Genomic DNA, 20,731 nt, shown 5'->3' with positions numbered 1-20,731 from the left:
TCCTTTTTCGTAAAAGTCCCCACATATTTTTTCTAATGTATAAGTATTCTTTTTAATAATATGCATTTTTAGATAAATATTCCTTTTTCGTTTTCAGAGATGAGAGTCCTGCCAAAACCGAATTTTTTCAACATTTGATTGAAGACCGGACAGAAGCCGCCTTCTCTTACTATGAATTTTTGCTTCATGTTCAGCAGCAGATTTGTAAGTGAAGTGAAATAAAGTTGAATAAGAAGAAAGAGATCTATAACCTAGGTAAAGCATAATCTGTCAGAGAAGCACTTAGAAAATTTGAAATGAAGGCACTTGTTACAAGAGGCAGTACGTAGCGTAGCGCCTTGTCTGAGGCTTTGGCAAAAGGTAAAGAGGAAGAAGGAACTTGACAGATTTTCTTCACCCTAAGTTTGACGCTGATGATGCTGTTTCACCAAGTATATTTTGAGTTGGTTTCCACACATTTCCAGAGTGCAGCAGTACAGTTCTCTGTTCATTGCACGCTGGCAAACTTCTGTAGCTATGTGGGATGGTATGTCAATGAAAAATTAGATAAATTCTTTTTTCTTATAATTAATATAACACTTCTGGACTTGAACTTTGACAGGAGATGCCAAAAGGCAGTGGTACCGTGTTATTTGTTTATATGAATTACTTTTTAACAAGGAATGATTCATATTCATTAAATGAATTCAATATTTTCCCTGTAAAAACAATAGAATTTCAGTACATGAACTATAGAAAAAATATATATATAATGTATATAAATGTTACATTTGTAAAGAAAATGTAAAAATGTAACTACAGAATATGAATTGCTTAAACTGTGCTGCATTGTTGGATGACAACTCTTTGTCGCAGTTAGAGAATGAGGTTGACTAATGCATATTATGAATTGAGTCCACAAAAGAAACACAAAACTCTTTGTAATTCTGTTAAATCTTTTATGTGGATTTATTTATGATCAGCCTACTAATTAAAAATATTTTGCTTGACAATATGGCTTTGTGTTTTGTGTGTTTATGGTTGGGGGAGAATTGGTGGTATTCTTACATCTAGGATGTATTGGATTTATTGCTCGAGGAAATGCAATGATACTGTTTCATTAATTTTGTGGACATTACCAAGTACTTACTCTGTTTGTATTCGAAAACAAACCCTACTTTCAAAATATATATGACTGTTAACTAATCAAAACCTTAATTTGTCTTTCTTTGTTAAATTAGGCATTCTTTTTCCTTGTACATTCATAGCAAAATTTTTATAACATGTGACTATCCTATTTAATTGACTTTTAAGGTTACCATCTGGAACTTTGAGAGCGATTTTTAAAAAAATCTTGTTTACTAACATTTATTTACTATAAAACTGTTAATGATCCATTAGGTTGTAGAATAAAATTTTATTATAAACACTGTAAAAGTCCTACTGATGAACTTTGGAAGGGAAAAGGCTCTTGATGTGTGTGATGAGTGGTTTTGCGCTTGTTGGGTCTCTTTTCTTTGGATAAAAATAAAAGTACTCTCTCCCATTCCCTGCTGGAAATGAGAGGTTAAATGACTCACCCTAAATGACATTACTTATTAGTGACAGAGCTGATAGTAGAAGTCAGATGTTCTACCCACCCACCACCTACTCCGAGCCCAGCCCACCCCCAGCGCTGTAGGTGTCCCCGTGCTCTGCGGCCTCCAGCAGGAGAGAATCTTACTGAATCAGGAGAAACTGCAGTGTTCCAAGGGCAGCTATATACTGTAATTACACAATACGGAGTATCGTGTTTCTAAATATTTTTGTCTTTGGCTAGTTTGTTCCTCATTTAATAGGTATTTATTAGCACTTAATACTTGCTAGATATTGGTTTATGCTCAAAACACAGAAAATCCTGATTTCACAGTGCTTACACTCCAGAGTGAGTGTGTGGACTGGGGAAAAGAGCACATTTGTATGTCAGGTGTGGGAAATGCAATGGGGAAAATAAGGCAGAAAAAGTATCAAGAATGCTGGTTTTGACAGCAACTAGGGAGGCCCTTCTGAAAAGGTGACCATTGAAGAGAGCCATGTGGCTGTCTGGAAGGAGAGGCATCCAGGGGGTGAATCTTTATGGTAGGTAAATATGGAAGTTAGCCTTTGGTCACTGTGGTTTTCCCTATTAAAGAAGCACTTGGAGTCATCAGTTGAGAAAGGGTAAAGAGTGTTAGAATCCAAGAAATAGTCGCCTAGGAAGAGTAAGAGATGGGTTGACCAGTGGCTTGTAGTAGGGTTGTCAGGCAGCATGAACTTCAGCCAGTTAGCATGCCTTTTCCTTCTAGCCACATTTACTGCTTGGTGGAAAGTTGGATTTAAGTTAGAACAGAAGAGCAGGGGAACTGTGGATGTATACAAGGAAGCTCCTCTGTCATTCAGGTGAAAGGGATGCAAAGCAAGTGATAGACAAGAGCTCGGTAGCGGCAGTAGATAGAGAAGGGCTTAGTAGTGTGAAGGTCCTGTTGAGGTCAGAGAGCTGTCCGAGGGTGGAGACCAGAGGGAATGAACTGGAAAGACAGGAAGTGGCGGTCAGGATATGGGATGCTTGAAATTGAGGTTTGGGGAAGTTTAATCTAGATGTCTACAAATGCGCGGAGAGATGCCTACCTGGGGTTTGAGATCAAAAAGAGCCACCTTGAAAAGCCTTGTCCTCTAAAGGCAGCCAGACTTCAGTCAGAGAATGAAGATTGACATCAGTGGGAACATAGGTGAGGAGGTGAGGAGGTTGATCCTAATGGGCTGTAGACAGATTATCTATCATCCTCACTCCCTCCTATGGGACAAGTCTCTGGCCATTTGTTTTCTGAGGAGGGGAGTGATGAGAGAAAGGGGCATGCTCACCAGGAGTTCTCTGAGCCCCGTTTCACCAAATTGAAACTGTCATTAAAGTTAACAGTTTAGGGGTATCCCAGGTGATGTGAACGTCTGCTAATCTGCTATTCAAACCATTGATTCATAGGAACATACAATTTGATTTATAGTTTACACACTACTCTTAAGGAATATATCCTAGCACAAATTGAGTGCATTGATGGAAAAATAATTCTATTTTTCATTTATACATTAATGTATATTTGTGTGCTAAAAACTATTTGAAATCTGTTTATAGATAGGAATCTGTTGTAGTCAACCTGTGAGGCTATGAAATGCATATATTAATAGCAAAGTGTTAAAGAAAAGCATGACTCCTCTGTTCAAAGTAACTTTTGAAGACACTGAAAATACTTTTAAAGGCCAAAAAAGATGAAAATTAACGAGACTGAAAGCAGCACTGCAGGTATTATTTAGGTGGAATCTCTACTGAAGACATGGTGGAATAATTACTGAAGACAGTTTAAAATTAAAAAAAAAAAAAATCTTTGGCACATGAAACAAAGACCTCCTGAAAAATAAAAATAATAGATACTTCATGAATCACTCACCTTTTATCTCTAAATTCACAGATGGGATCTGTGTCAAACAGAAAACTGGGCATCCTCCTCCTCTGCCTTCTTAGGATCCCTCCGAGAGGCAGAGAAGTGAGCCATGATTAGGGGACACAGAGGCTTTTAACCCATTGCCTTCTCATGCATCTTGAGTGGAGCCAAAAATGAAAGCCCTTTCTTTAGTTCCCATTAGTTAACAAGGCACAGTTTTGTAGATTTTCATTTCAATTTTGGGGCTGAAAAGCATTGCTTACCAACAACCCACGAAATGAGTTTGCTGAAGATTGCTAAGTTTGTAGTCAAGTGAAAATCAGTTTTTATTAGAGATTACTCCTAAGAAACCTGGTTCCTGTGCAAGTTTGTCATTTTGCAAAAACTCCCCAAAGTGCACGTATGCAGATTCTGGGTTGCAACCTTAGAAGCTTCTTGGGTAGAATCTGGAACACACCCTCACATGTGCAGAGGACAGGAGAAGTGGAAGGAAGAGGCTGCTCCAGATGGGTGGGTGGCAGTTTTCATAAACAAAAACACGGCTTGTCTTGGGTGGCCGTAGTCACGCATCCAGTCCTCAAGACCACACTTCTATTTCAAGGCTAGATCCTTGGAACAGCTTCTGGCAGTAGGGCAGGCAAGCAGGATCCAAGGACTGGGAGTGAGTGGGTTTGAGAGTTTCCAGCTTTTAGGTCAATGGCCTGTCAGACAATTGACAGAAACTACCCTATAGTCAGTGACGGGCCAGTTTTTTATGACTGCATCATCACTGCTCAGAGATGTTCATGGTTTTTACTGCTGTTTTTGCTTTTCAGGTACATATTATTTTAGCTTATTAGCCAACTAATTTGTTGATTATTGGATTAGTGTGTAGTGACGCATATGCTTAGATTTACACTATAATTTTCTAAAACTAGATTTTAGAATGCATTTTGGGTAGACATAAAATGATTATACTGTCATTGTTAAAACAGAAATATATGTAACCTGCACTTCTGCCTTGCTTGTAAACTGTACTGATGATGTAGCTGGTACATATGTACGAATTTAAGTAATTTGTAAATAGAATTAAGGTAAGTGCAAAATAATTACTGGGTTCTTTTAAAGGTAGTAGGCAATGACTTTATAATATTAACTCATGTTGTCTTTAGAAATAATAATAAACAATTATCATGTTTCTCTCAGTTCTTTATTACATAGAAATTTACTTTAAATCAGGGTATTATTTAGTCTTTTTAGTACTCTCAACTACATATTAACCTTTCTTACAATGGAGGAATTTCAGAATGACCCTTGGAAAAGCTGTGAAACATTGTACCAGTTTGGAAAGCTGGTACCAGTTTAGAAAGTACCAGTTTGGAAATTTTAATGAAAATTTTACAGAAACTTTTTCTGTATTTCAGTTTCAAATTCTGCTCCTTTGGGACTTAATGTTTTATGATTTGCATAGTAACAATAGGAAAGGCCTGTTAGTATGTGCTTCCTATTGAAACCTGAGTAATTCTACTAGAATGAAAGGTACCTTCTATTATCGGAAACTGATAAGTAATTTTTAGAGTTAAGAATAACAGGGAGACAGAAAGATGAAAGAATTCGATGTTTAAGCAAGAAAGATCAAAGCTTAAAGCCGTCAAAGGGCATTGAACAGAGGGGTGATGTGATCTGACCCCAAAAGGTGACATCTAGCCAGCCTACCATCGGAGGCTGAAGAAGGGAAGGGAGGACACGGTGAACAAACAGCCCCCAAGCCTGGTTTAGATGGGGCGTGTTTGGATTAAGAGAACGTGAAATTTGGAGATTGACCTTGGCAGCTTGGATGAATTTTTACTTGATCATTCTTTTGTTACACTGCTGGGTTCCATTTGCTAATACTTCATTTAGGATCTTTTATTTACTTTAGAAGACTGGTCTGTGACTTGCTTTTACAGTGTGTACTTTAGTTTTGATATCTGCATTATGCTAGTTTTGTTAAATGAATTGGATAGCTTCCCATCTGTTTTGAGGTTTTGGAACAGTTTGTAAAGAAGTTAGCTAAAGTCTAGGTATGTAAGATAGGTATTATTTATTCTGGAACTTTTGGTTGAAATTGCTCAGTAATCTCTGGGCTTGGGGCATTTTTCCAGGTGTATTATTAACCACTGTTACAATCTGTGACCGTTGATCTCTTCAGGTTCTCTTTGTTGAGCCAAGGTTAGTTTTTATAGTTTTAACTTGATTGATACAAGCAAGTATCTGGGGCTAGTTTTTATATCCTTTCTGTTACGTTTATGTATTCCTTCTTTCTCTTAATCATTCTTGTTTCAGGTTTGTCGGTCTTGGTGCCTTTAAAAAAAGAACCTACTTTTGGTTTTATTGACTCACTATTTCTGAGAGAGGTTGCGTTGGAACAGACAGGAAGTTTGATTCGTTTTCTGATTTTACCTTTATCGTTTTCTTCCCACTACATCCTCTAGGTTTATTTTTGCTGCTCTTTTTATAGCTTCTTAGATTGTAAGCTTACTTTCAGACTTCCCTGTTTTCTAATAAATGCATTTAAGACTATACATTTTCCTGAATAGTGAAGATCTTAATGTCAAGTGCTTTCATTGCTGTGTAGTTTAAAAATAGCTCTCAACTTCTACTTATTTTCCACTTAATCTATGAATATTTATAAGTTTGTTATTCAAATTACAGTGGTAATGATGCTTTCTCTTTTTGTTAATTTCTAATTTCATAAACAGAGCTTATATGTTTGCAAGTTAAAAAAAATTTTTTTTGAGATTTCCTCTGAGGCCTCAATTATGGTCATTACATTGTGACTCTTCCATATGAGCTTGAAAATAATATGTATTCTTATTGGGCACAAAGTCCTTTGTGACTCTTAATTGTTGAAAGCCAAAGCCTTGGGCCTGGAGGCAGAATAGGGAAGAGGAGTATTCTCAGGTCACTACTAGAATTCCATCAGTGTGGAGGCCTCTAAATGACGTACTTGAGGGGACCTAGTCTCAGGGATCTGCCAGTCTGCTCTGCAAGCCAGTGCTGTGAGCATCTGCAGAGGATGTGGTGAAGCTGCTCCGTTCAGAGGATTTTACAAGACCAGGTGACATAAATACAAAACTTTCTGTGGAAATTAACTTTCCTTCCACCTTGACCGAAGCTAACTCCTTTGCCAGTGGCTGGCAAGCGGTCCCATCAATAGATAATCCAATATTATTATTGGTCAACTTATCTGTGAAGAACTGAGTTCTCAAACGGTAGTTTGAGGACGTAAGTGAATAAACTGCAAAGACAGATGGTATGAAAGTCAATGGATGAAATTTGGGTCCTGCCTTCATTAGAAGTTAAAGCATGAAGTGGATGTTCACATCTTCATTCAGCGTGTCACACCAGGCTAAAAGTAGGACATGTCCAGGGCACCAAATACATCACAAAATTCAGCCATTGAGATAACATTTTAATGTAATATTTTTTAAATCACAATTAATGGAAAAAATCCATGAACAGAGTATCAAATGTTAAAGAAAGAAAGGATTTGACTCTGCAGCTGATTCACCTCACACGCTGACCCCAGCTATATCTATGAGAAGGTCGGTGGTTAAGTGATGTCAGAAGAGACAGGCAATGTAAGGTCAAGGTTATCTTGGGGTCTTGGAGTGGAAAACATGGTGTCATAGCTACATGGTTCCAGGCTTGAATTCTGACTGTGTGTGTGCTTAGTCACTCAGTTGTGTCCAACCCTTTGTGACCGTATGGACTGTAGCCTACCAGGCTTCTCTGTCCATGGGGATTCTCCAGGCAAGAATACTGGAGTGGGTTGCCAAGCCATTCTCGAGGGGATCTTCCCAAACCAGAGATCGAACCCAGGTCTCCTGCATTGTAGGCGGATTCTTTACCAGCTGAGCCACAAGGGAAGCCCGAATTCTGACTGTATGATTTTAAATAAGTTACTTAACCTATTAGCTACTTTCTTCACCTGTAATGGGGATCTAATAACAGGTATCCCATAAGGCTTTTATAATGACTAAACAAGATAACACAAAATGCTTATGCCTGACCCACAGAGGCAGATCCAAGTTTTGTGGAGCCTGAGGTTATATAATTTGGGAGAACTTCTTTTAAGAAAAATACTAAAAAATTAGCAATGCAAAGTTGGCATGGTAAGGAATACTTAAGAGTGTATGAATGCTTAAGTGTAATGCTTAAGTGTAATGAATACTTAAGAGTGTATAAGATAAATAACAAACTTTTTAAAAGCACAACCCCCGCCACAATAATTTTTTAAAAATTAGTTGCCGCTCACATTACTGTAACACCCTTTTTTCCCATGACAGTTTTTTGGTTATGTTTCCTATAATTGCCTTTTCCTAGGGCAGCAATTTTATAATGTTTTCTATAGAGAGAACAGAAAAGATCATCTTCTCTAGCGTGTTGTTTTCTCATCATTTTAGTTTAGAAAAGTGTCTCTGAACTTTATAACTCAGCACTGATAATGTCATGTCAATTCTTGAAGTGTTTTTCATATGTGAGCTGTAACATTTGAAGAATATTCCACAGGCCGGTGTCTGGGCATTCATGTCGCATGTTGCTTCTTTTTACTGGCCACACAGTAACTAGTAACTTGGGGAGCCGGCAAAGTGAGAGAGCTCTGGACGCTGCAGATAGACAGGCTCCCGGGCTGTCCTGTCCACACAATGGCTCATGTGCACAACACACTTCACCACCATGTGTGGGAATCTTGGTGAGACTGAACGATTACTCACAGCTAGTTCATTAACACTACTGACACATTACAACCTCTTCGCACTTGAATCTTAGTTTTCCCTTTTCAGAAAAAAAAACCTTAAACAGCTGTATTGCTATCATTTATATATCATAAATTTCACTCAAAAGTGTACAGATGATTATTAGCAAATATTTAAAGACTTAAACAACAATAACCACAATCCAACTTAGGTCATTTCCAGCACCCCCAAAATATTCCTCATGCTCATTTATTTGCCTCACTCCCAATTCTACCTTCAGCTCCAGGCAACTACTAATCTACTTTCCATCTCCATGAATTTTCCCCTTCTGGACATCTTATATAAATAGAATCACCTTGTGGCTTTAAAGGTCCTTCCTGTACCTGTCTTACCCTTCGTTAGTTCTGAGGTCTCTGGTCCTCACCCTCCAGCACTTGCAGGGCACTTCCTTCTCTGAATATTGTTATCCATAGCACCCAAACCTTTCCTCCGTGGCATCTGTCTTAAGTTCTTGCAATTTATCTTCCTGCCCTTTAGCAGTTTCATCCGTTCCTCACTGATTGAGTGTCTAATTTAAAGCAAGTCTTGTGCTAGGCACTCTGACGCAGCACCTGCCCTGCTGCTGCTGCTGCTGCTAAGTCGCTTCAGTCGTGTCCGACTCTGTGTGACCCCAAAGACGGCAGCCCACCAGGCTCCCCCATCCCTGGGATTCTCCAGGCAAGAACACTGGAGTGGGTTGCCATTTCCTTCTCCAATACATGAAAGTGAAAAGTGAAAGGGAAGTCGCTCAGTCGTGTCCGACTCTTCGTGACCCCATGGACTGCAGCCCACCAGGCTCCTCCATTCATGGGACTTTCCAGGCAAGAGTACTGGAGTGGGGTGCCATCGCCTTCTCTGCAGCACCTGCCCCCTGCATTTCTAATCTAGCTGTAGAGTTAACTCATAGTTAACTATGAGTGTAACTAAATAGTGTGACAAGTTCTATAAACTATGCAGGCGCTAAGTGCTATGGAATGATTTGGAGTAATAACATGTTTTGAGGACTTAAAAGTCAGTCAGTCAGTCATGTCTAACTCTTTGCAAGACCATGGACTGTAGCCCGCCAAGCTCCTCTGTCCATGGAATTCTCCAGGCAAGAATACTGGAGTGGGTAGCCATTGCCTTCTCCAGGGGATCTTCTCAACCCAGGGACTGAACCCACATCTCTTGGGTCTCTTGTGTCTCCTGCATTGCAAGCAGATTTCTTTGCCACTGAGCCACCAGGGGATCCCTTTTGAGGACTTAGGTGTCAGCAAACTTGATTTAGCTTAAACTTCAGGGGTCTTCACTTGCATAAACCCTTCCCAAGTCCCCTGTGGGGGGCAAGCCCTAGTGATGCATTCACTTGGTGATGTGTTTCTTAATATTTGTAAAATATTTTAACTGGAAAAAGACCACTGTCACTTTCCTATCCAATCACCCTTCTGTCGTATGTTCCCTTGTGCTAGGTGGCTGAGTGGCCATGGCCATTTTCAAAATCCAACAAAAACTGAGTTGAAAATACATTTAGTTTGGGTTTAGTGGGATAGTTGTATGTGGCTCACCATCATTTCCAAATATTATTAAATATCATGAGCCATGCCCTTGTAGGCATGACTTCCAAGAATACTGTCCCCTACTGTTGTGACAGAAGTGCAGGACCAGAGAGTGCACTGAACTATGAACGTTCCCTGCAGTGCCACGTGACCAGTGTGTGTGGCTAGTAAAAAAGAAATGATGCTTGGAATCAGTGGACTCAGAAGCTAGTCTGCGAACTATGCTTCCAACTGTTAATAGCTCAGGTATGAAAAACACTGGATAGAAACTTTTCCAAATTAAAAAACAATCATAAGAATTTTCATGACATTACCAATAGTGAATTGTAATGCTTAAAGACTTTTCTAAACTATTAATGATATGTAAAAACAAATTAATGTGCTAGAGAGAAGACGATTATCTTTTCTATTTTCTCCAGAGAAAATATTACAAAATTGTTGTCCCATAAAAAGGCAACTGAAGGGAATGTAGCCCCAAAAAACCTGTAGAAAAAAGAGTATTACAGTGATATAGCAGCAGAATCTGTGCTCAAAATGAACATTTTCTCCTCTTCTCCATTTCCCTCCAAATAAAATTCTTTTTTTCTCCCCATCCCCAGCTCTACTGAGGTATAATTAACTGACAAATAAAAAGTGTATATATTAACTTGAACAAAGTGATGGTTTGATATCTGTATACATTGTGAATAATAACCACAATTAAATTGATTAACACATTCATCACCTCATAAAGTTGTTTTTTTTTGGTGTGGTTAGTCCAGTTAGGGAGAAGGCAATGGCAACTCACTCCAGTACTCTTGCCTGGAAAATCCCATGGACGGAAGAGCTTGGTAGGCTGCAGTCCATGGGGTCGCTAAGAGTCAGACACGACTGAAGCGACACAGCAACAGCAAGCAAGGAAGTCCAGTTAAGAACTGCTGAGTCACTTCAGTCGTGTCCGACTCTGTGTGACCGCATAGATGGCAGCTCACCAGACTCCCCCGTCCCTGGGATTCTCCAGGCAAGAACACTGGAGTGGGTTGCCAGTTCCTTCTCCAATGCATGAAAGTGAAAAGTGAAAGTGAAGTCGCTCAGTCCTGTCTGACTCTTTGAGACCCCATGGACTGCAGCCTACCAGGTTCCTCCATCCATGGGATTTTTCAGGCAAGAGTACTGGAGTGGGGCGCCATTGTCTTCTCCGAGTTAAGAGCTGCTCTTAGCAAAATTTCAAGTACTACTAACTATAGTCACCGCACTGTACATTAGATCATCAGAACTTATTCATATTATAACTGAAAGTAAGTTTTGACCAACATCTCCCCACTTTCCCCATCTCCCAGTCTCTGGAAACTACTGTTCTACTCTAGTTCTGTGGATTTAACTTTTTTAGGTTCCATATATTAGTGAGATCATATAGTATTTGTCTTTCTCTGACATTTCATTTAGCATAATGTTCTCTCCGTTTATCTATATTGTCCATATGGCAGAATTTCCTTCTATTTTATAGGTGACTTATATCCCATTATGAATATATGTATGTCATCTATATATAATTTTCTTTGGTCATCCCTTGGACCTGTTGAATTATTTCCATATCTAGGCTACTGGAGAAAAGGGAACCCTTGTACACTGCTGGTGGGAATGTAAATCGGTACAGCCATTATGGAAATCAGTATGAGTTTCCTCAAAAAATTAAAATAGAATTACCACAGATCCAGCAATCCCATTACTAGATAAATATCCAAAAGAAATGAAATAAGTATCTCAAAAACATATCTGCACTTGCTCATTTATTGCAACATTATTCACAGTAGACAAGCTAAATCTCTCATTGGGAGTACTAGCAAATACTAGCAAATTTCCTTCTAGGACTCAGGTAAAGTAAATTACTTCCCATGCGGACTTATTGTTTAATGTGTCACTCTCAGTGAAGAGCAATGGTATTTTGAAATGCAGATGCTCATTAACACATATGAATAAGCCTTGACTGATGACAGTTTTTGCTATCATAGAAACTTACCTTTTTTTTCAGTAAAGAAAGGAGATAGTCATCAGGTGAGATTTGCCACTTGTTGGATTGTTTGCCAACTAATTCATTATTCAAGCCTCTTGCAGATTTAGCACATAAAAATGGGGCATGCCCAGTTAAATCTGAATTACAGAAAAGTAATAAATAATTTAGTATAAGTACGTCCCAAATATTCTAGGAAAAAAGAATGTGTGACCCATGCAATACTTGGGCCATGTTTATACTAAAAAAGGGCTTCCTCATAGCTCGATTGGTAAAGAATCCGCCTACAATGCAGGAAACCTGGATTTGATTCCTGGGTGGGGAAGATCCACTGGAGAAGGGATAGACTACCCACTCCAGTATTCTTGGGCTTCTCTGTGGTTCAGCTGGTAAAGAATCCGCCTGCAATGCAGTAAACCTGGGTTCGATCCCTGGTTTGGGAAAAGCCCCTAGAGAAGGAAAAGGCTACCCACTCCAGTAAACTGGCCTAGAGAACTGCATGGAGTGTATAGTCCATAGGGTCGCAAAGAGTCGGACACCACTGAGCGAATTTCACTATACTAAAAAAAATTATGTTGTGTATCGGAGAATCATATTTAACTGGGCATCCTGTGTTTTGAAAGTTGGACTAGGCTCCTTTTAGATGGTTTGTGTTTGTTTTTACAAACAAAATGTCTCCAAGTCAAACATGAGATCTCCCAATCACAGGGAAGACTAAGAACTTTCACCTCCTTCAGTTAAACCCGTGCTTCAAAGAAGAAGCCACTTGGGCTGTGGGAAAGACTGTCCCAAAGAGCTCTGGGTGGGTCACCATTTTAGTGAACCGCAAACCTCCGGGGCCTGGGACGACCGCAGCCCAACGCCTTAAGCCAACTGAGAGGCGGCGCCTCGGTGGACCTGCTTGTCTTCCTCCTCTCTGCTCAGTCCACGAGGGAAACTTCCACAGAGCCCCCGCCTCTCCCCAGATGGCCGTGGCTCTTCTCCGCTCACCCCGCCTCGCGGGCTGGAATGGAGCAGACGGCCCCTAGGGCACCGAGGACCCAGATTTACTCGCGAGTTTTGAAATCAGCCCGCAAGGTGCAAGGGGGCCGGCCGCCTTCATTCCAGAAAGGGCTTACGCGGCAAGGAGGCCGGCCCAGCATCCGCGCTCCCCCTCGAAACCCGAGATGTGGAGGGCGGCTCCCTCGCGCTTCATTTCCACCCCTCCCTCACCAGCTTTTCAAATTTTGGTCGGAGGAGAGAAAACAGCCTCGCGCCAGGGTGCGCGCGAAGACGAGCCGAGGGGAGACGGACACACCCTCCGGTCAGCCCTCCCCGCGCTGCGCGGCGCCAGGAGGCGGGGGCCTGGCGAGGCTGCGCCGACGGATAACGTCGGCTCCCAGCGGCAAGGCGCCGACGATGGCCCGTTGACTGGAGCAGGAGCGCTGCGCCCGGCGGGATGATGCTCCGGAGGGGCCCCTGGCCCTGGCGCGCGCGGCTGCTGCCGACCCCCGGAACCCAAGGCCATGCGCACCCGCGGCCGCCGATGCCCCAGGTAAGCCCAAGCCCGGGGCGAGGCAGGCGACCGGAAAACTTTGCGTGGGGCAAGTTCGGCGGGCGCGAAAGCCCGGCGGAGGGACATTCCCTGCGTTTTGCTGGCCCCTCCACCCGGCTCCGCGCGCGGGAGGACCCCCCGGCAAGTGGTCGCCCGGGCTGCGGACGCGGGCCGGGTGTCCACAACCGGAGTCACCCCCGGGAGCCCAGGGCGGCGGGGACGTGCGCCGGCGCATCACCTCGGTTAAGTTGGGGTGCAGGGACCGTGAGGCTGCGGCCCGGGGGTGGGGGGCAGCACAGATACCCCGGGAGGCAGTTTGTCCGCGTCTAGACTGCTGTCTGGAATAAGTTTTCAGAGCCGTTCTGCTGTCGGCTGGATCATCGGTGCCGAAGGGAGCTAAGGAAGCGGTAGGGCGAGCTGGAGTACTGCCCCGAGTGAGCACTGTGGTAGGAAAGCGAAATGTCCATCCTGAAAACCAGCAGCACCTCCCTTTCGAGGAGGGAAGAAAGACTCGCGTTTTGTTCCGAGACTCGAGAGACGGGTGAATCATGAGTGTGTGCTGGTGAGTAACAGTTGGCCTGACACGGTTGTATATGGTCTGTGTGGAACCGTCGCTTGGAGGAGGAGGGGCGAATGGATGTGCCCTAAAAGAGGCAAGGAAGACGGGGAGACAGTGCTGGTAGTAACTGGGATTGCGGCGGAGCGGATAGGAGCTCAGGTGCCCTAACTCCGAGCCTCATGAGGAAAGACAGACTTTTTAAATCGAGCCTCCCAGGTGTGTGCGGTTGGGGAGCGCGTGGTTTGAGTTTGAGTTCCTAACAGCGCCTCCCCACCTCATAAATCAGTTTCAGATTGTTAACGAGAAAAAGATGTGTTTTTTCCCTTCGGTTGTGCACTGTAAAAGAAAAGCGAAAAGTGATGCCGTAACCATTTTCTTGTCACTTTCACTTCCTGTTCATTTTTTTCTTTTTTCTTTTCCTCTCCAAGTCTCTCAGGGCTTAGAATGATGAAAAAAAAAAAAATCTTTAAATGCATTTTTAAATGCCTTCCCTGAAAGTTTGAAAGAGAATGAGGAAGGACATTTTGTTCCTTATAACTAGGAAAGGGGCAAACTTCTTAAGATGTGAATTGGTAGACTTAATTGGAGAGAGGCTTTTTTTCATTTTGTGAAATTTGTGTCTTAGTATAAATGTTGTACTTTACAGTCAAAAATATACCAAATAGTAAAGCAACCCAGTACAAGGACCGCCCCCCACTTCATTATATACCATTTAAATTTAAATAACTGAGTCAGTTTTCTGTTAAATCCATTTAACATTTTGAGTAGAATGTTTATGGGTCCTCAGACTGGCTGCTGTCTCTCAGATTGTCAACTCTAAGCGTTTTTCTCCATGTTTCCCACCTGATGCTATCCAAGGAGTGCCATTGCATTCCCCAGCAGGAATTGGGTGCTCTTTTAAAGAGGTCGAAAATGATACCGTGGGGCTTACTTGGCTTAATTATAGGAGAACTCTGGTTAGCACTTTGCCTCTGTGTAATCATCTGAAGAAGCCTTATGTTTGTTTCTAATTTGCAGATTTTTAAGTCTTCACTGTGCTGTTAAGTCAATTTGCTGAACTTTAGAAATGGAAATGCTTCCATCGTTTTACTTGTCTAATTGAAGACCCCCAAAGAATAAAGAGAAGTTTTGGGTGTACTTCTTTATATGCTCTTCGAAATGTTACCTTGAAGAAACTGACAGAAATATCTTGGCTTCCTGGAGTTTTAGTTAGGGCTACTAAACCATTTTCTGTAAATCAAATTAACTGATTGTGAAGGACATATTTCATTCTAAGATCTCACTGATTTGTGATTGCCCCATTTGATATGAAAAGTCCTGTGACTAAAGACAAGCATTATTTCTCTTTATATCTTGTTGTAAACATTCAGATCCCTAGAGCCTCTGAAAGCAGCAGGAAAAAAAAAAAGTGATGTATGTGACCTGACAGCTCATAAAATCCTAGCTTGCAAGGACTTGTCATTAATAGTATCTCAAGTAAGCATTCCCAATTATATTTGGCCTTTTCTGAAAGTATGAATGTGCCTTACAGGAGCATTTGGTGACTAGAAAAATAGTTTATATGTTTCACATGGTAGGTGAGTAATTGTAAGTATTTGGGGGGTAGAAAGAAAGTTTGTCAACATGAGTATGTTTAGTATAGCTGAATTGCTTTTTAAAGGACACATTTAGTCTGAGGCATAAGAGAGCCAGAGCATGCTGTGTTGCCTTTGGCTGGGCATGGCCTAGCATCCACAGTCATGTTCCGGGGGTTGGGGGGAATGGGAGGGTGTCCCACATCTCTGCTTGTCTCCTGCGCTGGCCGAGTGGTTGTCGGGGCAGCCCACGGCTCCTGCTGGCCTTTCTGTTTTCTTCGAGGACACAGCTTCGAGTGATCATGCTGCCTAATGAATTAATCACTAAACAGAAAGTGCCTGCCTTATTGTGCCTTCCTTAATTTGGGTCTTCTGTTACTTAGCTGAAGAGATTCCCTGATGTGATTTCAAGCCACCAGCACTGTATGTGGGTCTCTACATAAGCTACGTTTAAAATTTTAAAAATCAAGTGTACTTTGCAGAGGAGTTAAGTATTGCCTATGCTTCCCCCCCCCCAACCCCTAGAAACAAAGCATAAACATGTTTCAACTCAGTTGTGTCCAACTCTTTGTAGACCCCATGGATTGTAGCCCACTAGGCTCCTCTGTCCATGGAATTCTCAAGGCAAGAATACTGGAGTGGATAGCCATTCCCTTCTCCAGGGAATCTTCCCGATCCAGGGATCAAACCCTGGTCTGCAGTATTACAGGCAGATTCTTTACCATCTGAGGCACCAGGGAAGCCTTTAATGCCACCAGCAAATGTCAATTTAGAAGTTGTTTTCATCTTTAATAAACGTGTCATTCTTTTGATACTTTCCTCTGATTCTCTGTCACGTGTTTGTAATTGGCAAGTTATAGTGTATAATCCTGATTTCAGAGCTGTCTCCTGGTGACTGTACTTACACTGTGGAAAAGACATGGATGCTTTGGTCTCAAAGTAATTCTAGACCAATTTGCCTATTAAATGTTAAACATTGCTATTTTCCCCACGCTTAGGTATTAGTGCTGGGTTTTATTTTTTTTTTTATTTTACTGTTTATTGCAAGGTAACAGGATTCTGTTTTACAGCAAGTTCTAAGTTGAAAAATCATTTTGTAGCTTGACAGATAAATATTCAATATTTGTTGAATGCGGTCCTTATGAAACTGCAGTAGAAAACCAGAGGCTAAATATTGGTTGATCAGTAGCTGTGTCAACGAAATGTGTTTACTTCATAGAATAAAAATGAGCAGCTAATTTTGTTGGTGTTAAGCAGTTGGAGCGTTTGACGGTCAACCCGGCCCTGCTGCCACTTAGCTCCTGACCTTAGCCAAGTCATTCAGCCTACATGAGCCTGTTTCACTCCCTTTTCAAAACAAGATTTGTCTAAGTGGTCTCAAAAGCCTTTTTCATCTCTCAAATTGCCATTTTATTATTTTTACCGCGGGTTGTAAATACACTGTTGAGTAAAATATTGTCAGTGTCAGAATGTCTTAGTGGTTGCAAATCCTCTTTTATGATCTTAGGCAGTCAGTAAAGTGGCAGTTTTAACTAATGATTTTAATAACTGTTTTCCCCTTTAAAAAGAAACTGGAATTTATTTGACACGGAGTGAGCATGGCATAGTAGTATTAGGAATTATGATTTGTCGTGTTCTAATACTTAATTCTGTCATTGCTAGTGATTTCATCTGTGAAATGTTGTTTTTCAAGAGAATCTAGCTTTAGAACCGTAAACCCATTATATAATAGACAACTTGGCCTAACCTACAGGCTATAAACCAATAGATATTAATAATAAAATAGCATTATCTGTGCTGTATTCGAGAAGTATTTGATTTTTGATCCCATTTAACTTACCACGGTATTAATTTTCCTGGTTTTTAAAACAAATGCCAGCTGTTTTTTCTGAACTACGTGTTTAGACTGCATGGTGTGGGATCCACCACCCAAATATTTTACTCAACTTTCTTCACTGGCATACCTTTTAAGAAACAGCACTGTAAAATGTGGTGGTCAGTTAAGAGGCGCCTTTTCCAAGGACCTAGGGAAGATCCTACTGTCTAGCCTTAGTCTTAGAATTGGGTTTCCCCTGAGCTGATTTGGGGTTTATTATGCACTCAGTGAAGTATATAGCCAGGGGTGTTCATGCTATGCTCTGGCTGCCAGAAAGCCTTGAGTCAGATTTTCAATCCACCTTCTGCTGCTGCTGTTGCTAAGTCGCTTCAGTCGTATCCGACTCTGTGCAACCCCATAGATTGCAGCCCACCAGGCTCCCCCGTCCCTGGGATTCTCCAGGCAAGAACACTGGAGTGGGTTGCCATTTCCTTCTCCAACGCATGACAGTGAAAAGTGAAAGTGAAGTCACTCAGTTGTGTCCGACTCTTAGCGACCCCATGGACTGCAGCCTACCAGGCTCCTCCGTCCATGGGATTTTCCAGGCAAGAGTACTGGAGTGGGGTGCCATTGCCTTCTCCAATCCACCTTCTAACAGATGTTAAAGATCTTATGACGTGCCTGCCTTTTATGTATTTACCATACTCATTTACTATACTCAGAGAGGTTTCATCATCTCTGCCTTCATTTTTCCTTCCATTCATATCTTAACCCATTTTTCTATAATTAACTTTTAATGGGGAAAAGTGGTACATAAAGAAGGCTTTATTAAATTTTAAAAATCAGCTCTTTGGTGTTTTAAACAAATATGTTCAAAGGCTTCGCTGATGGCTCAGTGGGTGAAGAATCCACCTGCATTGCAGGAGACGTAGACAGTCCCTGGATCTGACCCCACAGGTTTGATCCCTAGGATGGGAAGATTCCCCTGGGGGAGAAAATGGCAATCCATTCAGTATTCTTGCCTGGAAAATCTCATGGACTGAGAAGCCTGGTGGGCTACAGTCCAAAGGGTTGCCAAGAGTCAGACCCGACTGAGCGACTGAGCACAGCACCATTGATGACAGAAGCATGGCAGATCAGTCTGCTGTGCAGTCTCCTTGGTGCTTCACCCATAGAAAGTGCACCACACATATTGATTGTATTGAGTTGCCTTAAGGATCTACTTTTGATGCCATGGTTCTCTTTTTTGTTTTGAAACATAATTGACAAGTGTGATTGTCTCTTAAAGGCAATGGTACTGAGGTTGTTGACTCTCGTCTCACCTTTTTGCTTCTTACTGCCCTTACCTGTCCTAAATCTTCCTAGCTCCTTCTTACCTCCACTGGGTAAGCCTCACCTGGGTAAAAAATAGAGTTTGGGTCAACTCTTTATTCTGAGTTTCCTTTTTAACTCATAAATGGTGCCATTTGATTTTACATCGTTTTTACCTTCGTTTACAGGAACAGAAAGCGTGCAGTCCAGGCATTTGTTCAGCAGCTTTTTGGGGGACAATTAGAGCTCTATCTAGGATTCATCAGCTCGATGCTGATGGGAAGTGATGTGTGAAACCTGCACTGTCAACAGAGTCCATTGAAGAGACTTCTCTAAATAGATTTGAGGGCAGGAAATAGGGAACAGTGGAAAGAGAGGCAAGAAATGGAGCAAGAGTTGAAATCGCAATAGCCTGTGCGCAGAATCAAGAAGTGGCATGAAACATTGAACCTCATATCAGGAAACTGACAGATGCACAGTTTATTGTGGCAAACTTAAGGGCAGAAAAAGTCTTCAAGATTGACCAGGGTCACAATGAGTCTGGCTTTTCTACCCTAGGTTCTTATTACCTGATTGAGTAAGGTGGTTTGGTTTATAAAACTGCTGTGGACACAGGTGGTAATTTTAGTATATTTAACTCCACTGGGAACTCGCAGTTATTTTGTTGTTGTAGGAGTGTTTTTATACTGAATGTGCTGCTTAAATTACATTTCTGAGACTAAAGGATGAATTCTCTTATCTTAAAGCCATTAGGTATGACAGTAAAAATAAATGCCCTTAGCCTGATTGGAGGAAAGAAGTTATACATTTTCTTGACAAATCCTTGTTATTTTTCTGACTGCATGTTTATTTGTGTGTGTGTGTGTTCATGTGTGGCTGTCTCTTTGTGTCAGATATTTTGTTTGTTTTGGTATGAGTTTCACTGGTAGCTCAGTTCAGTTGCTTAGTCACGTTTGACTCTTTGCGACCCTATGGACTGCAACACGCCAGGCCTCCCTGTCTATCACCAACTCCTGGAGTTTACTCAGATTTATGTCCATTGAGTTGGTGATGCCATCCAACCATCTCATCCTCTGTCGTTCACTTCTCCTCCTGCCTTCAATCTTTCCTAGCATCAGAGTCTTTTCCAATGGAGGCCAAAGTATTGGAGTTTCAGCTTCAGCATCAGTCCTTCCAGTGAATATTCAGGACTGATTTTCTTTAGGATGGACTGATTGGATCTCCTTGTAGTCCAGGGGACTCTCAAGAGTCTTCTCCAACAGCACAGTTCAAAAGCATCAATTCTTTGGCACTCAGCTTTCTTTATAGTCCAACTCTCACATCCATACATGAGTACTGGAAAAACCATAGCTTTGACTAGATGGACTTTTGTTGGCAAAGAAATGTCTCTGCTTTTTAATATGCTGTCTAGGTTGGATATAACTTTTCTTCCAAGGAGCAGGTGTCTTTTAATTTCATGGCTGCAGTCACCATCTGCAGTGATTTTGGAGCCCCCCCAAAATAAAGACAGCCACTGTTGCCACTGTTTCCCCATCTATTTGCCATGAAGTGATGGGATCAGATGCCATGATCTTAGTTTTCTGAATGTTGAGTTTTAAGCCAACTTTTTCACTCTCCTTTCACTTTCACCAAGAGGCTCTTTAGTTCTTCTTTGCTTTCTGCCATAAGGGAATCTGTAGAAAATCTGCAATCATCTGCATATCTGAGGTTATTGATATTTTTCCCAGCAGTCTTGATTCCAGCTTGTGCTTCATCCAGCCCAGCATTTCTTATGATGTATTTTGCATATAAGTTACACAAGCAGGGTGACAATATACAGCCTTAACATACTCCTTTCCCGATTTGGAACCAGTCTGTTGTTTCATGTCCAGTTCTAACTGTTGCTTCCTGACCTGCATACAGATTTCTCAGGAGGAAAGTAAGGTGGTCTGGTATTCTCATCTCTTTAAGAATTTTCTACAGTTTGTTTTGATTCACACAGTCAAAGGCTTTCGCATAGTCAATAAAGCAGAAGTAGATGTTTTTCTGGAACTCTCTTGCTTTTTCGATGATCCAATGGATGTTGGCAATTTGATCAATGGCTCCTCTACCTTTTCGAAATCCAGCTTGAACACTAGTAGATGAATGGGATATTTGAAGAGGGGATTTTTAAAAGCTGTTGATGAAAACTGCTTTTTCAGCCAGTAATGTAGCTGAAATACAAGTGTGCATTTTTATT

The 20,731-nt window shown here is 41.5% G+C and overlaps 2 protein-coding genes across 3 annotated transcripts in view; both read left to right on the top strand.

Moving 5' to 3' along the window:
* The window catches only part of SEC24B (SEC24 homolog B, COPII coat complex component), an 81,261-nt gene extending 80,267 nt beyond the window's left edge, over positions 1 to 994 (top strand). For both annotated transcript variants that reach the window (XM_027543854.1, XM_027543853.1), the window contains one exon: positions 98 to 994. In XM_027543854.1, coding sequence (XP_027399655.1) covers positions 98 to 212 — 115 coding nt within the window. In that variant the 3' untranslated portion in view covers positions 213 to 994. The remainder of the gene's footprint in view (positions 1 to 97) is intronic.
* A 12,061-nt stretch (positions 995 to 13,055) lies between these two features.
* Positions 13,056 to 20,731, top strand: part of MCUB (mitochondrial calcium uniporter dominant negative beta subunit) — a 95,327-nt gene continuing 87,651 nt past the window's right edge. Inside the window, exon 1 of the mRNA XM_027543849.1 lies at positions 13,056 to 13,253. Coding sequence (XP_027399650.1) covers positions 13,158 to 13,253 — 96 coding nt within the window. The 5' untranslated portion in view covers positions 13,056 to 13,157. The remainder of the gene's footprint in view (positions 13,254 to 20,731) is intronic.

The sequence above is a fragment of the Bos indicus x Bos taurus genome, chromosome 6 (genome assembly GCF_003369695.1).
Source record: "Bos indicus x Bos taurus breed Angus x Brahman F1 hybrid chromosome 6, Bos_hybrid_MaternalHap_v2.0, whole genome shotgun sequence".
NCBI lineage: Eukaryota > Metazoa > Chordata > Mammalia > Artiodactyla > Bovidae > Bos > Bos indicus x Bos taurus.
Note: the sequence above shows the minus strand (reverse complement) of the source record. Positions and strands in the feature narration are given on the sequence as shown.